Below are 19,370 nucleotides of genomic sequence, written 5' to 3'. Positions count from 1 at the left end.
GAATTTATTTTGAAGAAAATATTAATGGAACTGTATATTGATGTGTGTAGATCCCATTGTGATATAAATGTTATAAATTTTTTAAATTATAGTACTTAAGGGTTAACTGAAACAATACTCAACGAAATCGATGAAAAACTCTGTTTATTCTCGAACCTATCGATTTATCGTCGTTTTTACAATTGATATGATCTCACGTGATCAGTTTAAGTATATCATCGATTTAAGTCGTTCGCATTTGTTAATACGTCTGTTATTTTATTAACAATTAACAATTAATGCTCGAGATCCTTTCTGGTGGTTAAATTTGTCGAGCAATTTTCTTAATTTGTTTACATACTCGATTTCTTTCTCGCTGTTTTCTTCTCGAAGATTCATCGAGATTATTAACTGATAATGCTAATGATTTGCGGATCATTAATGAATTACACTAAATATAATGATCATCGTACTCGGCCGCCATAGAGAGGATATCTACATCCTCGATTACTTAGTTTTTCTCGCATAAACATTAACTAAGTATTCACCGTTCTTCTAATCCGCTAAGTTATAGCTTTTTGTGCTCTATGTACAAGAAATATTCGTCGCGCAATTTTTTAATCCATTCATCTCTTCTAATTTGCATTACTTTGCACTTTCTACATTAAAAACAGACAAAATAAAACAATATGAACAGATAACCCTAACATAATCCTATATAACACAGATATATTTTAACATATATCTATTTTTATAATTTATGAAAATGCATCTATTCATACCTTTGACAACGTAACATATTTTATCATCTTCGCAGAGAACTATGTAAAATGGTAGCTAAATAGGCTATTAATACCAGAGATAAGGCAGCTACTTATTATCTTCACTGAAAATACACTTCCATGCTTGATAGTATTTCTTGTTCCATCGAATATCACGTTCATGTACTATCTATCAACTCTTTCATAATATCACGATCATTCCTATCATAAAATTCATTTTTTTCGTCCTTTGATAATGGTATTATTTGATAACAATATCGAAATCAAAGGACGAAAGAAAAAAAGTATCACTATCGTTTTGCATAAATACTCTATGATGAAAATGATAAAATATATTACGTTGACAAAAATAATAATAATAATAATAGTAGATTAGACGCATCTTTATAAATTTATAAGAACATATATATTCTAATATATATGCACATACGTATGTATGTATGTGTGTATGTATATTGCTTTAAAATCTCTTTTATTACAAAGGGTCTACAATCTAATTATTAACATTTATTTAGACGTCTATGGACCCTTTTCGTGACTATCAAGCCGCTCAGCCTTTAGCGAAGTCTTGGAATAATGGCCTAAAACGATTTAAAAAAAACAAAAAAAAAAATGTATTGAATGTAGAAAGTGCAAACTTATAAAACTTTTGCAATTTAACTCTCTCGTTCAAGCTCACTCGCTCATCGCTCATCTAATTCTCTCATACTGCTGTTCGTATCAGTTTTACGTTACATAAAATTGAATTGGAACTAGCTCGCTACCGATAACCGCGTCTTCACCGCCTCTGCGATGCCACTGCAGCGACCAGCGCTGCGCCACGACCACTCCCGTCCTCCGACAGCATCAAATCGAACTGTAAACGAGAGAAGTCAATTGAATAATATTACTACATTTTATTGTTTTCTAATTTAAAAGAATTTAATTCTTTATAACAATAAAATTTAACTTTTATTTAACGTATATTCTTGACTGGCTTTCGTATAAAAAAAATTATAACTTAAGGTATTTTACTGTATTTTATATTTTTTATAAATGAGTACTAGTATATTAAACAGAAAATTAGATTATAATATTTTTAATTTTTAATTTTATTTTGGTATTTCAATTCCGTGACACTTTCGTCAACGAGAAACGAATTCTCGCCCGCGTTCTCACCTTGTAGTTTTGGAGTTCAGTGATTTTCGCCGTCATGAGATCGTGGAAGTGTGGGTGGAACCGATACACGGAGCCATCGATACCTACGGTGACATTGTTTTCGCCCATTTTATTCAATAATGTTGCTATCCCCGCGCTCGCCAGATACGCTGCCCTTCTCGATACCAACGAGCATACGTATCTTACGTTCTCACAATCCTGATCGCTCACATTCCGCAAACCCAGCTCAGCTAACACCTCCCGACAATTTGTGTATTTTCCCTTAGGATCGCTAAAAAATTCACACAGATTTTTTCAGTCATTGATTCTTTTAGATTTTTTGCAGCCTAATCTTCAACTGATTATGTGAGCCAATTCGTTTTTTAGTCGACTACTTTAATAACGACCTGATCAATCGATCAGTAATACTTACTTTTCGATTTCGGAGACGTATTTAGTGAAGAACTTTCCGCGCTTTCTGAGATCGGTAGGATATTTGCCGCCGAAGAGAAGGCCAGCGTTTACTAGTTTCTCGAGGACGAGCCTCGCCAATTCACCCATATACATGCCCGAGATCATTTTTTCAAACAATTGCTTCGACGGATTGATGGAATTTTCATCGATAGCACGATCGAACTCGGTCGTCACAAAATCCAATACACCACCCTCGCCGAACGCGCCCCACTCCGTGTTGATTAGCATATGGGACTTGTGATCTGCATAATTACCTGGAATCGCACATTCCACATTCCTCGTCTTTTCAACATAGCAAGCGTTGCTTCCAGTACCTGCAAATACGAGAAAACTTAGCAACGTGTTTGGAATTCAGAAAGAGATAAGAAATGAGATAAAGTTATTTAACTTTTAGATAATATTTATCATATTATCTCAAGATTAAATTTTTTTTACGTGATCTGACAATGAAATTTGTAGGCAGAATTGATTTAACTTTGAATAAGTTTAATTAATCATTAATTATTTCATTATTTAAATTAATTAATGTTAATAACAATTTATGTAAATATCTTTTATAATTTACCGCACGATCATTTTTATATACGTACCGACAATTAAGCCGATTCGGCAATTTTGATTTTTCCATGCACACGACATTAAAGTACCGGTGGTATCATTCAGGATTGCACATACATCGATTTTAACATCCTGTGGAAAATATCAAATAGTTAGATTATATACGTCAGATCTGTTCTCAGACTTATCATCTTTGCATAATATAGACATCAGATATAGTGCATTTTGTAATGAAATTTCTTAATGTATGAAACATGGTTCATTAACAGAATTCGTTTAAAAATCTATTAATTGAATATACTAATATTCGATTAAATCGCTACTTTGTGAAACATTTTACAGTTTGTTTCGATCTTCTCTACAAAACAAAAATTAATATTTAAAAACCCCCCTAAAAATATGAAAATTTCAAAAGTTTACAAATTAATTTGTATTTGCTTGTGATGATCACGCACTTACGTTTCTTCTATCGATTGCTTCTTCGAGGAGGGCTACGACGTCCTCGCCGATCACTCCGCTGCAATTGAAGCCCTTGGTCCATCTCACTAAGTTTCCTTGTGTCAGTCCATGCTGAGTTAGGGGGAAACTAAAGGTGAAGCCTAACGGCAGCACCTCGTTCTGCAACTTCAGGTCCTTCACGAATAACGCCAAACATTGAGCGATATGATCGAACAGCTGGGTGCCAGTACCGAGCATCAAGCTCTGTGGTATTGCGTAGATTTTGCTCTTCATATCGAAGTTCTGACCGTCCAGTGTAATCAGTAATACTCGGAAATTTGTGCCGCCCAAGTCCAGTGCTAGGAAGTTGCCCTTCTCTAAGACGAAGAACATGTAACATCAGTATGGAATAACCATCTGTTATTTGAGGAATTTTTACTTTATTTTGTCGTTCTCGAAAATTTGACAGCATTTTTTTCAAACTCTTCTTTATTTTCTACATTGGATATTAATAACTGAATCGTAATTAATTTTTTAAATCCTCTTAGCATAAATTAATACTTTTTTGAACGAAGTGAGAGGAAATGTTGCCGTTTAATAAATTTTATTTTTTATAATCTGCTTTTTTCTTAGCATATAATCTGAGCGTATAAAAAGCTTATACTAACGATCCGTGTCTAGATTACCATGCTTCTTCACTTACCGGTGCCGTTTGGCAGATCTTGTACGTAGGTCGTAAAGCATTTGACAGTTGCGTCATCGTGAGTTTGCCTCGATAAGCCTCTGTTGATCTCGTCGCTGAGCCTCTGCATGACCAGCCTGAGCTGATCATCAGATAGGACGAGGTCCTTGCAGGCATCTCGTATCTGCGGGCAGAGAAACGACGGGACTCGGTTATCGATCCGCGCAGCGGTGTTATTGGGTGACCTTGAATCGTCCTTCGACACCACGCGCGCCGTGCGCGCGACCGCCGAACGCGGCCGTTGCATAACGTTCTTCTTGCTCTGATGCGCATATAACACCGAGACTTCGAACGCAAGACTACGATCGATCCTTTCTTTATTGATCCTGAACCTGACGTCAAATGAGAAACATCTAGTTTTGCGGGATGTTTCAAACGATCAAATTCTAAGGATCTTTTCTAAGGATTCTTAGACCACAGTTCGACCAATTTATTTTTTTCTCAAAGTTATATAAAACTACACATTAATTCTTTTTATAGGAAAACTTAAAAAATCCAAAATTATATTAATTTTATGATTTAATGATAGAAACTTACGCTATATTTTTATATTTTATATAAAAAATTTTTATTTTATTTTTAACTTATTATAATTTTATATAGTGATTGAATGATTAATCACATAGTATTAATGAATATATTATACATATGATATGAATAACTTTATATAATTTTATATAATGAAACATGGTTATTCAAAAGTTTGTATTAATTATTTATTTCGATTTGAGTTTCAATGTTAATCTAAAAATCATCTGATCTTTTTCATTTTTGCTCTTTATTATTTCGAGTATTAACGAGAATTAATAAAATTCTGAAAAATAAATTTAGAATTTCCAAGAAATTTTCAAAAGGGAAAATTTTTTGTTTTTACTTTTATCTGTCAGTTTTAATTTTCAGATTAAAATTTTTTAACTTTCCATAAATCAAAAATTTTTGGAGATCTAGCTTTTTTTAAATTTGATAGTTTATAGAATTTAACGATTATCTTTAAGACATAATAAAAATAAGAAAGCTTGGTTTTAAATATGAGAAATGTGACAATGCAGCTAAAAAATAGCTTACATAAAAAAAAATAAGAGATGCTTTTAGAAAATAAAAAAAAGTAAACATGCTTGTTTCAGTGCTATGCTTTTCATAAAAAGTAGAAAATATGTTTACTGTAAAAGAGAAGATATTTACAATAATAATATTGAAGATATCATATTGCCCGCCAATTTGTTACACTCTTCCTCCCACCGAGAGTATAAGCATCGATCTATGACGTCACTGACACACCCGCCCGCTGGCCAATAGGGTTTCTCATGAATGAATAACATAGTAGAATATATAACATTCACGCAGCAGATACACTGATCGCAGCGAATGCATGCACGGCATGCAAACTACAATATATAGAAGCTCCTGATATAATACACGTGGCATAGTATATTAGAAATTCAAGTTGTACTTTTCTACGACTGACTAGCATGTTTGCACATTTGCATTATGTGACATATCGTAAATTCTACAGAGTCCACGATTGCAATTATGAAACTGATATGCAGATGTTTGACAATTTGTGACGTAAGTGTAAAAGTCCTTGTCGCATGTTAAGAGAATAGCTCTTTCTACAAAACGGTGTTTTAATTTTTTATGGGGAATATACCTGTTGCATACATGCAGATCGATTTTGATAATTTCGGAATACATGGAAAATAAATGTTACTTTATAATTAATCAATAAATATAAAAAACGTATTTTAAACTTTGAATATAGGCAAAATACATGACTGCAGTTACAGAATTTATAATAGAATTAATTATAGAATCAATATAGGCATTTAACAATTATTGGTACAAATAAAGAGCCTTGTCATATACTAATTTATAATTTTTTGTTGCAAGAACAATTTCATTTTTTCTTTATTCGAGAACGATATTGGTGGCGCGTATAAAAATCTTTATTTAATTTTTAAAAGTATAGAAGTTGTGATGTGTTGATAAATTGTCAGTCTACAATAAAAATAAAAAAAATAAAACAACGGAGAAAGATTATGTTTTATTCTCGGAATGAGTATTTCTCATTATGCGATTGTAGGATATTATTAATTATACGATGACAAATATAATATCAACAGATAGAGCCGCTTCCGGACAAAAATTACTTTCTCGTCATCAGTTATTGATGTTATTAATTATCAAATATGTATACTATTGCATGTGGTATATTGCTATTATTATTTTAATGAGCCGTTTTGTAATAAGAATAATTCAGAGAAAAGTAAAAAGGGATCTCTCTCTCTCTTTCTCTCTCTCAATGTTAATTGCATTTGCACATAAAGTATTCCACTCCAAATACAAATGGGAATTTCCTACACGTTTAAAAATAATTATAATTAGCTAATTGTTTCAACGAAATGAAAAATATTATCAATGAAAAAATTTTATAACACTGGATGATTCGTGTATTGTGAATACAGAAGTCTCTTGTGAGTACACTATTATTATGCGCGACTGTACGTTAACCCGTTAGCACTTTAATTCTTATATACATATATTTGATATCACACAGTCAAGTTTTTACGTCGAAGTGCCATCTCTTTTTAGATGTGTATTTAGAAGCGACGCGCGTCATGCGTTTCTTACGCGTGATCAATTTCGTTCTGCCGCGGAAGAATTCCTTTTTCACGCGCATTACTCATGTATTGTGAGTTATAATAAAATCACGTGCCAAATCGTTGAAACGATTAACGCGATAGCTTTATTAAACTGACCAAAAAATCCGACTAAAAAAAATATTAAAAAATTGTCAAACACGTGCCACAAAACGGACGCTAATTAAAGTGTTAATAGCCGTTACGTCTCATAGATCATCGATTGAGTCTTTTTTATTCTATCTAGAACATTACCTTATTTTGCATTATCTTCTTTTTTTAATGTTTTGTCTATTTTCAGTTTGATAATAATATGTAGTTTTATTTTGTAATATTTTTCCTTGCAAATAATCACAGCGACGTAATAGACTGCGTCATATCAGTGAAAATAAAACGATATCAGTCAATTTTTATTTCTAAATGACACACATCTCTCATTTCTAAATTATATTCCTAATTAGCTTGATTAGAGTATTTGCTCCAAGATAATTTCTGTCTAACGTCAAAATGCCACGTTCTTCCTATCATAGAACGCTGTTTGTTTATTATATCTCATAATAGGAGCCACTAAATCACTTGTCTTATTGCATATATTACGATGTAACGCCCGGCACAATTTGTGATGAATACGATTAAATGATTCCGTTATCGCATTGTTGACATCGCCATCGTTGACATTTAGACGAGACGCACGTCATGCATGTGTTTCTTACGTACGGGATCAATTCTGTACTGTCGCGGCATTTCTTCCTTGTGCATATGTGCTTGTCAATTGATAAGTTTTCTCTCCTGAAAAACTTATCGATATAATTAAAATTTTCAAACGTTTTTTTTATCTACCATAAACAAATTTTAGCGAAAAAGAAAAATGGCAAGTTTTGAAGGTACACTTTTCAAGACATCGAACAATTTGGCTGACGTTACTTGATTCAATGTTGCATAAAGTGATTCGTTTAATTTCTCAAGTCATTAGTGATGCCGTATTTTTCCACTCGTATTTACGTGATCTTTCAAAATTTGTAAAAAAGATCAGGGAACGTTAAAGCACATATAAAATTTTTCAAAATAAAAATTGGAAGATCTCGCATTCTCTCTCTCTCTCTCTCTATTCATCGTTCGATCAATTATATCACCATTTTCTCATGGGTCGTTTTTACTATCAAGCTTTTATTGTCCATACTATCTCTTATCCATCTTCATTCTTCTAATCTAGTCTTATCTTGTCTGCAATAATGTTTCTAATATTTTAACTCACACAAATGAAATTGGAAAGAAAATCGATTCGTTCAACCATGCACATATTTGTTTCATTCTGTATTTCAATACAAATATGTTTTCCTTGCTTTCGAAACTTATTATTTCCATTTTGTTATCAGTATTTTGATCTTTCTTTTTCCTAAGACAAGATCGAGATTTATTGATCCATGGATCTATTATTGTGCTCCATAATTTTTTAATTTGCTTTTTCCTGTCACTGTCATTCCAATGACTTATTCAGCTAACCTTGCCTCTAACCTTTCCAAATTTTTTCCTCTCACTTTAGTTTAATTTACATGCATATGAGCAGGGAATAAATGTGCTTTATCATTTATAAATATGTTTTAAACTTGCCCCTACCTGCCCTTATCTTATCCTAATCTTACTATCTGTCATGCTTTCTTCCAATCTGTTTAATATTATTTTAATATACTCACAAAGTATTGCAAGCCGAAGATATATTATTTTCTTAATTTCTCAGAAATTTTTTCAACACATACTTTATATTTTCGGAAAACATTAACACTAAAGAAGAACTAAAACCTTTGAAACCCCAAATATATTTTTATGTACGATGATTCAATATATCTTTAGCTTCCTTTATTCAGAGAATTTTTATCTATATTTTATAATTCTGGATCTAAAATAGACTCGGACATTGGATAAATTGATAATAATAATTTTCCTCCGATCTTGCCTCGAGACTCGTTCTTAACCTTCTGACCTTCCTTCGAACGCCCTCGAATTCAAATATACACAACTTCCTTTACACACGCACGCATTTTGTTCTTTTAATACAACTTTTAATACTAGAACTCTATGTAGGTTCAAGAAATATAATGAAAATTTCCAAAGATCAATGATCTATAAGCGTCACACGATCGTCTCAATTTTTTGTAATAAAAAATAAGAAATTAGTTCTCTCTACCTCTCTCTCGATCTTGACACCTGTCTCTTCAGCGCAAATATAAAGATATCATTGACACTATACAAGGTCGTTTCAATATAAAATAAGTTCGTACGCTATTTAACGGACTGTTTAAAACTGATTATCTTTTAACTTAAGAAAATTCACGTTTTTCCAAATTTCTTGCAATTTTTTTTCTACTTTAAGATAGATGATTTGATAGACTTGATCAGATTTCAAATTATTCATGATTAAAAATGGAAATTTCGTAGATTTGACAGATGACATGTGTTCGATTTCAATCTACTTTTAATATTATACGATTTATCACGTGCTAATATAACGATCATGATCATAAAACGCGCCAAAATTTTGTCACATCCACTTCCTTGACCGATTTTGCTTTTGCTCCTAACTTACCGAACTTTCCTCAAATGTATCCAAGTATACATGATGTCACACGTATACGGACATACACAAAAAACACGATCAAGCATTTTACCCTCTAAACCTCTCCTAATTCTCCACTTTTCAATCACTCGCTCACCTCCTGCTTGATCAAGTCACTGCACGATAACGTGGACGTCTTCATGGCCCTCCCAACCTCGCACTCGGTAGCGCAGCCCTCGAGCAGCTTCGTGGTTGCTAATTGAAACGATCAGCGATCAGAGGAAAAACGCTAATTGAGCGCGCGTGCCGTGACGCTTTCTGTGTGTGATCGACTTCGTCGTCAACGTGTCGACGTCGTCGAGGAAGGAACTGGTCTGGCTCGACTAGGAAGTAGAGTTTCCGATTCCTGATAAGTGCACGCGTTAAAGAACTACCTCTGTGAACTTTATATCACGACTGGCTGAAGCGCTGGAACGACGGCGCCTGTTCGCCCATTCCCCACGCGAACAGTTTCGTTGGAGGGAATGGAACTCATAGTGGGGTGAAAGGAGGCCATGGAGGAGGCAATAGGTATCAGTGATGGACTTACTCCCTCGACTTGGTTCTTAATTTTTTAATTGTTGCAAAAGATTTGTCCTTCGCGAACTTTTAATGTTTTTCTACGATAAAGATTAATGTAATAATTTGTTCTATTCGCTTACTGCGAAATATCGGATTCCGAAAGATTTAGTTTTATAATACTTTTATCGAATAAACGTTTACATGATTTATCGCGTATCGCGTTTTAAAATAACATGATCTTTTTATAAAAGCCTGTTTTATTTTATTTTGTTATATTTTGTATAACGATTTTTTCTTTTAATTGTCGAATTTTTTGCATTTAGATTATACACATGGAAAAATATTGCAAGCATTTTTTTATCATGCACAAATAACATATGCGATTTACATGATTAATAAGGTAGAATCAAATATTTAAACACTTGTGCTTAAAAATCCATTCGTCAATTATCCAAATATTTTCAAAATTATAATTTTATTGCAGAATCGTACAAATGGATATTCTATTTGTCAGAATTAGAATTGAGATAAAATCGCTTTGAATTAATTAAATGCATAATTTGTTTCTAACATCTATATTTAAAGATTTAACTCAATTAAAAAGTTTTAATCAATCAAAAATATTAATCCTCAGTATTTATTTATATTTCTATTTTGCACATTATTTTTAAATTTAATAAAAATGTTTAATTAAAGTGATATTTAATTCTTATTTTTTACGTATATTTTAATTGTTAATTTTTGATTAAATATGTAACTAGTGTAAAATGAACCCAATTCGAATATTGTGAGCCAGCACTGTAATCTGCTGTTAGAAGTGGTAGAGATGCGTGGGGTGGCATTGGCAGCGGAGAAAGAGGGGTGATTTTCCCCTCACTCGCATTCGCTGTTAAGGTGGAGGCTCGTCCTCTCAAGGGCAAACGGGTCAAATGCTTTCTTGAGAAGCGGGTATTCCCGTAATATTGCATCATGAGGATAAGTTGATTGACTTATCATTGCTTTTGTTGATTATTTAATATTAAAGTGTATTATTTTCGTTCTCCGCAGTCGCCTTTAATTCTCATCAAACTCTTTTCTATCTCGAGACAAATAATTTCGACGATTTCAGAATGATGTTTTTCGTAAAATTTATCGTTGAATTTATTGCGTAATGGAAATTATCATTAAATTTGGAGATAATTATATATTTAAAAAATCATTAAGAGATAAAATATAATTAATCGGATAACGTCGGAAAATTTGTTGAAACTTGTTTCATTAAAAAATTATATCATGACGAAATCCATTGCGCCAGACGAGACGAGACTTTCAAGGGTGATGCAACGTTTCAATAGGTTTTGTGAGGGAGAGAAACTCGAGCTGTGATTGGTCGGCATCGGAGGCTCGCCCGTTCAATCCCTTGCTACGTGACGTCACTAAGTCTTTCCGGTTAGAGAGATGGAACTATGCTATTGCTTTGCCTTTCTGTTCCCTTTATATACGTATAATTTTTGCATTTTCTCTTGCCTTTTCTCTTTTCTTCTCTTTAGTGCTGATGTTATATTCTGCGAATTCTATGATATCCAGTTGTATTTTGTGATAATGATTTCTAATTATGTTTACGGAATTTTTTTTAACTCAAAATTTTTTTTTAATTTCTTAAAATATTTGACCATAATTTGCTCATAGGCATTACGTTATCTGCGATTCCACAAAAGATTATTTCATGTTAAGATGTTGATCCTTTAGTTGACACTCCTCTGAGCTATCAATAAACATAAGCTAGATTGATAAGCCACAATCGATAAGATAGTAGTCCCGGATATTGGTGTATAATTCTGTTTCACCACCATTCTTCGCATGTTTATCTAATCATTAAAAAACGCTTTAAACAAAGATTTATAAATATAATTCAATATTTTTTAAATATCGTACAATGTAAAACATGTATTTTATTAACTTGTTATTTACACGATTCTTTCATAATATTTTTAAATACAAGGAATGTATTTTACATCCTAATATTATACGTTTATTTTTATTGCATTTCCTGCTATTGTTTACAACTTAATTTACAATTAAATAAAAATCAAATAATAATTAAAGAACAATCAAATATAAATAAAATTATTTTTATATAAGTTAACAGTAAGCAAGGATAAAATGAAACTTTTTGATATCAAAAATATTAAATTTGATTAAGTGCAATTATGTATTTTATTTACGTATTCGTGCATTTTTAGGAAATATTAAATTTATTGTCCCGATTACTTCTAGCAATGATCTACTTAAATACTTAAATAAAAGAGATCACAGAGATCATTTATATCCGGGAAAATCCGTCTGCAGACAATAAAACATGCGCTTTTTTTTAATGAACTTGAGCAATCTTTGATGCCGATAACCTCGACTTGGCTATAATTGATTATTACCCTTATCAATGGCTGCGCAATAAATGCGTCAAAGGTTTTTAATGGTATTATTCATCTAGAAGATTTGTTTTGTGTTTTGACAGAAACGGCCGATTTGTTGCACTTTGATAAAAATCAAAACGTCTGGACGATGAACTTCCCGCGTCGTACATAATCTTATTTTTTTCTGCATTAATTATCGACGACGATCAAAGTCCGCACATTCAGATAAGATTGGCGTGAGTCTGGACATCGTTTCGTTAGGGTTATCGTAACATGGTCTTTAGCCCGTTACGTATTTATTTTTACCGTATGAAAATTATGAACGTAATATAAGCGAATAATAATAAACGAAATAGTGATCATCTTCAATATTTTTATCACAGATAGATCGTTTCTAAGTTGATTCTAAAGATGCCTCAGTTAATATGCTAACTGCCACATGTAACCGTCAGCAATACATATGGCACAAATATGTTGAAAGAATATCCGGCAATTTCGACATATCTTAAAGACACCTTTGTAGGAGAAAATGCGTCACGTTCACGTACGCACATTTGCCTGCGTGATCCAACGCACGCACGTGTCTTTTCTAAATCTTTATGAAATTGGAAAAATTCTGTTTGCACAAAAAAAAACGTTACATCTGTTTGGATCAACAGCCGTTTGACATTTTCTTTTGAAACGTTTGCAACATTCTAAACTGAGAGTGTTTAATATTACAAATTTTTATATTTTACTAATTTACAATAAGTTTCTGTAAATTGAGTACAATTTTAAAGAATTACAAATGTTTTGCAAAAAATTATTTTATATAAGAATCGCGCCACTTTGATATGTGAGACTGGTTATCGTAAGATATTGCTTATCATGTGTGTAACAAAAGCGTAAAACTTTCAACATTTCATATGCAACGACCTAATACTTTAGAGTAGATAAGAATTCCTTAGTAGTTTAGCCTGCAGAATTGAATTCTTTGTGTCTAATGCAACAAGAATGTGTTTCGCACAGATAATTGAAATAAGTGGAGACAGGTAGGCTTCGCGTCGAACACTTCGGACGACGCGCGAAACAGGATCGCCGCGATGTTATGTAATAGCAATCGGCAAAATATGACGTTGTCACAGTCATTATTTGTATGTGCTATGCACAGTAATATAATACGCGAGGAATGGCAACACAGCCGATGTTTGGTACGGCAAATAGCTAAGCTGATTGAGCTGCAGTTTCGATTAGCTATATGAATGCGTAACGAATTAGTTATACATTCACAAGATTAAACCACATCTTAAATTGCTTTTAAGAAAAAAATAAGTGTAAGAAAAATGGGCAAATATACTGCCACATGTACACCGCCAGCAGTACATATGGTACAAATATGTTGAAAGAATATCTGGCAGTTTTGATATATCTTAAAGACACCTTTGTAGGAGAAAATGCATACCGTTCACGTGTGCACGTTTAAACTCGCCTGCGTGATCCGACGCACGTACGTCGTCGCGTGCTTTTGATAAATCTTTAATAAAATTGAAAAAATTTTGTCTTCACAAAAAAAAAAAACGTGAAAAGTTTGAAGAATTCAAGTTAATTATTGTCTTCAACCACACAAAAATTGTGAAATGTGTTGAAAAAAATAATAAAAATTCAAGAAAGCAATAATTTATTAATTTAAAAAAATAGATACTTATATTAAAAAAGAGAAGAAAATAAACCGTAAGTAAAATTGTGAAAGAATGACATGCAACTATTTAATCAATTATCAACTTCCGCATGAATCACTTTGAATATGTTTGAAAAATACACGCAACTAAAAAAATCATCTTCAATCATTTCTTTTACTTTGTTTAACGCAGTAAGATGCCAAATAAAAAACACAATATGGCAAAAGAAGAAAGTACTGTGTTTACTATTAGATTTATGGTTTATGTAAAAATATAAAAAAAAATAAAAGTATCCTGTTAAAGAGTGTAAAATCTTGTAAGATTAAAAATAAAGATTTTTTTCAAAATTAAGCAGAGAAAATTGTGCCAATAATAGAACAATGTGGTAAACCGACAATTCTTTTTGACGTTTTAAAAACCTCTTCGAAGAACTTAACAACAAGATAATACTAGTGACGCGTGGTGAATATTCAATGCTTCTTTTAATGACGTCATGCGGTAGTTCTGCTAGCACGTCAATGGCATTTTTATTATTTATCAGCATATTAACTACTCATCATTATTTATCTCCTGATTTAACGTTACGTATCATTGCTAGATTCATAACACGTTTGATATTTAATGCTTCCAATAGTATCTATTCATCGAAACATGATCCATCATTCTTGGAAAACATGAGGAAATGACGAATTGTTTGCACGACAAAAAACTTTTTATATATTTTTACGATAACATATTTTTTTTCTGTCGAATCACTATCATATAATAATATGTAGATTTAGCCATTCTTTAATCTTGAATTCGGATTTTGAGCCGACTTTAGATTGTTGCATACGAAATGTTTATATAATGGCAACTTACTTTTAAACAATTTCTGCGAGAAACGAAAGATACATTCCTAAAAGAGCAATTTATATTATAAATTGTTTTATGACATCACACATATTTAACTTAAAAATTTTTTAATAATATTATATAAATTTTTTAATTTTCTACGTTACTATGTTAATTAAATTAAATTTTAAAAGTTGCAAACATTTATTTGCAAAAGCCAAAAAAATAAAACTTTCAGAATTCGACATTTCATATGCAATGGACTCAATAACTTTTGACGTTAATGTTTTCTAATATTTCCGATTTTTTCCTTCAATTCAATATTTTTGTCACTATTTCTACAAATAGATACAAATGTAATTAAAAGAATTGAATTGCCTGTTTAGATACTTCCGGAGTGCACATTTCCGCTTCGTTACTATTGCAACAAGGTCTTCGGATTAGCAGCGTAACTGGCTAGAATCATTGAGCAGAGATTATGCTAATTATCGAACATAATTCCTTATATATAAGGAAAGATGTTTTTAAGATAAGAAATTTATAATTGTTTTCAATTTTTAAGATAAGAACTTTCTAATCATTTTTAATTATTTGCAATTATATACTTTCTACAATTTTCTCCAAAAGTGTCAGAATTTAATTGATTTCAATAGACATAAAATCTAATTATTAATTAATGATTATACAAATATTACCAAACTTGCTCCGGGCACGTATCCGTGTTCCATATGCACGAGAAACAAATATATTTTAAAGAATCTTTACTACTCGAAAAATGTCAAACACAAAATATTACGCCATGTTGATAAACATGTGGAAAATGAAGTGCGTTAAACATGTGATCATATATTTTCAAAATAAACATGTTGTTTTGGAAATCAAGGAAAAAGAAGAAACGCGATAATTTAATGTCTATATTTTTTTTTCTTTTATTTTGTTTTTTAAAAATCTCACACGTAGCAAAAGTCATCATTAATTACAGTATTATTTACAACATTTCTTCGATTTAAAATTTAATATTTTTTTAATTAGTAGTTTATAGTTTTTTAATAATATGTATCAAATTATATAATTATAATTTATATATGCTTATTATAATTATAATATTGCTTCTATATAAAATATAACAATTTTTATATCAAATTAATATATTGATTATGAAATGTACTAAATTACCGAAAAATTTGGAAAAAGATTTCAACTTGCAAACTTTAAAATTTAAAAAAATATTTTTTTTAAAGAATTATGTCATTTATCATCAGGATTTTCAGTATGATTCTGTATGTTTTTCCAAGATTCCTAACTTTAGATTAGCTTGTTTGAAAATAAAGCAATGGTAATCTTAAAGTACGAAAGGAATCTCGGTCAAGATTGCTTAACATTTAATTCGATCTTCGATCTCGCGACTCAGGGTTAATTCGATTGATCATTGCCAACTCTCACTACCTTGACTCGTCTCCTTCCTTAGATAAACAAACTAAACGATGTCCTGTCATCTATCGCGCGCAACGAAAGTAACTCCTTTACGCCGGAATCTATTTTATATGACAAAAATAAAAAAATATATAAAAATTGTTCGCATAATATGTTCGCATAATATGTTCGATCCAATAATGATATTTTTTACATTGTGACATCCTACAAAAGAAATGGTGCAAATTACCTCGGTCGTCGGACATAAATCCCCATTCTCATATTTTCGCGTTTCTTTCTTGTAACACTTGCATATCCTGCTGAACAGTGATCTGTTCTTCGTCTTCATTTCGTCACCTCACTTTGATACCGTCCTCGACCTTGACCTTTCCTACTCCGCTTACACTTTTCTGGTTAAACTGGAATTTTGCGAGTCTTTACGAATGACTACACTGTCCGCTTATCGACTGTCTCAGAACGTTATCAAGAACCGTCTGACCCTGAACGAGATCTTGCAAAATAATTTTGACCAGTGTGTTATTAGCGCCATCTGAAAGTGTTTGCCTTTCGAAATATAGTATGAGAACTGAAAATCAATGTTGCGCCAGCCGAAGTCAAGTATCGAAATTACAGGTGTTGCAGATAACGCAGGCAGGAAACAATATATAATATGCATTAACATTGAAGAAATGTTGCTTCGAAGGAAATAAAAAAGACGTAAAGAATGAGTTATGTTTCTAATGCGAAAATTACCCCAAAGAAATGTCTTTAGTTGTTTTATAGCTAAAATTTGCATTTCAAAAAAGCGCAGTGAATTACAACATTCGATGATTTGATTAGAGGGATAAATTAAAATTTTTTTGTTATTGGATCGTTGCATATGAAATGATTTCGTGCCGAAGGCTTTATGCAATACTCATGAACATCTTTTGATAATCGAATATTATTATACATATCTAATATTATTATTATATATCTCATTAAAATAACATGATGCAAAAACACATTCCAGTTTTAGCAAAGCGTTTGCGATTTTTCAAGTTTCACTTTTTTTGGTTTATATTTGCAAATGACACTAATAAGATTGATATCAAATAATTCTACAAAAATCTGTCGATCCTGGACATTTGATCTTGAATCCGAGAGGAGACACATTTTAACATCTACATCCCTAGCAGGATCGTTTTGCGCATGTTGGGTCCTCATCGTAATTTTCTTGGCTCGAAATTCAAATATCTCAGAATAAAAAACGCATTGTCACTCTGAGAATAAATTTAGATATTTTCTTATTCATTATAACAACCGAAATATGTAAATATTAAAAGATATCTCTATTTTCTCATATTTATGCAGACGTAAAGCGATTTAATAGTGAATATAAAACATAATAAATTTAGAGATAGAACAAACAGATTTTCAGTCAATGAGAAAGAATTTGCCATATAAACACAAAATGTACAATAAAACATTATATCTTCGATATACTTTATAAGCTGTGGTATCTTTATAGTATCAATAAAGTACATATTTAAAGATAGGATATTTAGTGCTATAATATATTTTTTCAAAAAAGATATAGCTTATTCATTGCCATCATATATATTTTTAAAATAGGATATGGCTTTTACAGCGTCATAATATATTTTTCATTCTTAGATAGTTATAAGAAAATTTATGGACTGATTTCTAAGAAACAAAAAGCGTTTAAAAAATTCTTTTTCCCATCTCGTTGATCGTTTGTTGTGACAAATGTAAAGACAAAATGCGCTGCAATAATTTATATTAGAAGTGATAAAAATATGTGTTTTATAAAATATTTTTCAGAATACGAAGATTAAAATTTATTGAAGGCTCAAGTTGGCGTAATCTAATACTTTTTGATTACGATCTTATTTTTGCGAAATTAAATTTGATAACGGAATTGCAATTTCAAGTCTCCCTTCCGGAAGACTGAACGGAAATCATGTTTGTGGTTATCACAAGCTGTTTTAGAGATATAATAAAGCTGTTTCGCTTTATCATCATATCGTGAGTCGTTCGAATAAATTACGCATTTTTTTACTCAGGAAATCCATTCAGATCCGTTTCATTAATCTGCTGTGTTAATGGTCAAGGTTAAATTGATAATTTGCACAAAAACCCTTGGTACTTACGCAACGAAAGTCAAGGGTGCCATGAAAGGAGGGAGAGATCATCGACTCACCGATTGGTCAATGTGCTCCCATGTCTCCCTGACATAATCCCAGGCTTGTTCAGTCATCGTCCGCCAAAAGAAAAAAAAAATAACAACGAAAACGAGATGTGATAAATGTTGATGGAAGTCGTGATTAGCGACAAGCAATCACGACTCTCTTGAGATCACTGTGAGCTTACATCATTTGCACCGATGTTCATGGTCACAAATATAGCTTGATCTTTGAGCGTATGCGTCTTTCTTCGAGTATCGTTATGTAGGTACACTTTGACTGCATGCGTGTCTTTGTAAGATATTTTGAGCAAGCAGAAGTAGAGATGGGATTAAGTATCTCGCAAAATTAGTTTGAACTACTGATGGATAGTTACGGTTACTTCACGAGACACAAAAGCGATATTGTGTGTATCTATAAATTGGCATCCTCGAATATAAAATTCTTACGGTTTAAAAATGATTAATCACACAATTATAAGAAATTTTCTCACTGAATAAATACATAAATATCGCTTGCAAAACAGAAGTTAATACATAGATTTGCATCTCAATCACATCGACGTCGATTCCGATACCAGTCCAACGATCATCCATCAACGATCATAATTCATAAATTTCAAAACTCAAGTATATGACAAGAGTAAAGGCCTTAGTTCAAGAGTATAAATTGCTTCAGAACTTAAGTATTTGATTATTCAGAGATTACAAATAATGGAACAATTCCAAGGTCTGATAATTAAAGAAGAGCGTTTGTATTTAATTGTAATTCCTGAATTTTGCTTCATAAAGTTTGAATTTTATTTATAAAAATTCAATAATAATTTATGTGTTCATAATATTTGTAAATTTGTAAACGATCGATTTACTATTATCGAATCTCGAATGTTTATATTATTAAAAGATATATTTATATTTTAACATTTTCTTATGAGTAATACTTGAATTTAGATAATTAAAATGATGTTATAATTTCATTAAAATTTAGAATAATAAACAAATGATTATTTCTGTGTGTCTAGTAAA

General features: G+C 31.5%; 2 protein-coding genes across 8 annotated transcripts in view; one reads left to right on the top strand and one right to left on the bottom strand.

The window, feature by feature from the left end:
• Positions 1 to 19,370, top strand: part of LOC105670876 (BRISC complex subunit FAM175B-like) — a 28,395-nt gene that overhangs the window by 4,966 nt on the left and 4,059 nt on the right. The gene's annotated exons all lie outside the window — the stretch shown is intronic.
• On the bottom strand, positions 128 to 18,517 carry Hex-A (Hexokinase A). Of its 6 annotated transcripts, XM_067352869.1 has the most exons (8): positions 15,442 to 15,489; positions 15,125 to 15,202; positions 4,072 to 4,234; positions 3,390 to 3,745; positions 2,963 to 3,062; positions 2,332 to 2,686; positions 1,920 to 2,190; positions 128 to 1,617 (listed from the first exon to the last, which is right to left on the bottom strand). In XM_067352869.1, exons 1-8 carry the CDS (start codon positions 15,472 to 15,474, stop codon positions 1,540 to 1,542), a joined length of 1,434 nt encoding a protein of 477 aa, XP_067208970.1. In that variant the 5' UTR covers positions 15,475 to 15,489; the 3' UTR covers positions 128 to 1,539. The 6 variants fall into 6 exon arrangements, with proteins under 6 accessions (XP_067208970.1, XP_012220068.1, XP_012220077.1 ...); XM_012364645.2 differs by lacking the exons at positions 15,125 to 15,202; positions 15,442 to 15,489 and adding an exon at positions 18,363 to 18,517; XM_012364654.2 differs by lacking the exons at positions 15,125 to 15,202; positions 15,442 to 15,489 and adding an exon at positions 18,313 to 18,369.

The sequence above is a fragment of the Linepithema humile genome, chromosome 4 (genome assembly GCF_040581485.1).
Source record: "Linepithema humile isolate Giens D197 chromosome 4, Lhum_UNIL_v1.0, whole genome shotgun sequence".
In the NCBI taxonomy this organism is placed as follows: Eukaryota; Metazoa; Arthropoda; class Insecta; order Hymenoptera; family Formicidae; genus Linepithema; species Linepithema humile.
Note: the sequence above shows the minus strand (reverse complement) of the source record. Positions and strands in the feature narration are given on the sequence as shown.

What these genes read in the sequence shown, in the direction of transcription:
- Hex-A (XM_067352869.1), bottom strand. Translation starts at nt 15,474, where the DNA reads ATGGAACACGGATACGTGCCCGGAGCAAGTTTG. An exon ending in CTCCGGAAGTATCTAAACAG is followed by an intron (nt 4,235 to 15,124) that starts GCAATTCAATTC and finishes CTCTGCCCGCAG; the next exon opens with ATACGAGATGCCTGCAAGGA. An exon ending in TACGTCTCCGAAATCGAAAA is followed by an intron (nt 2,191 to 2,331) that starts GTAAGTATTACT and finishes TGAATTTTTTAG; the next exon opens with CGATCCTAAGGGAAAATACA.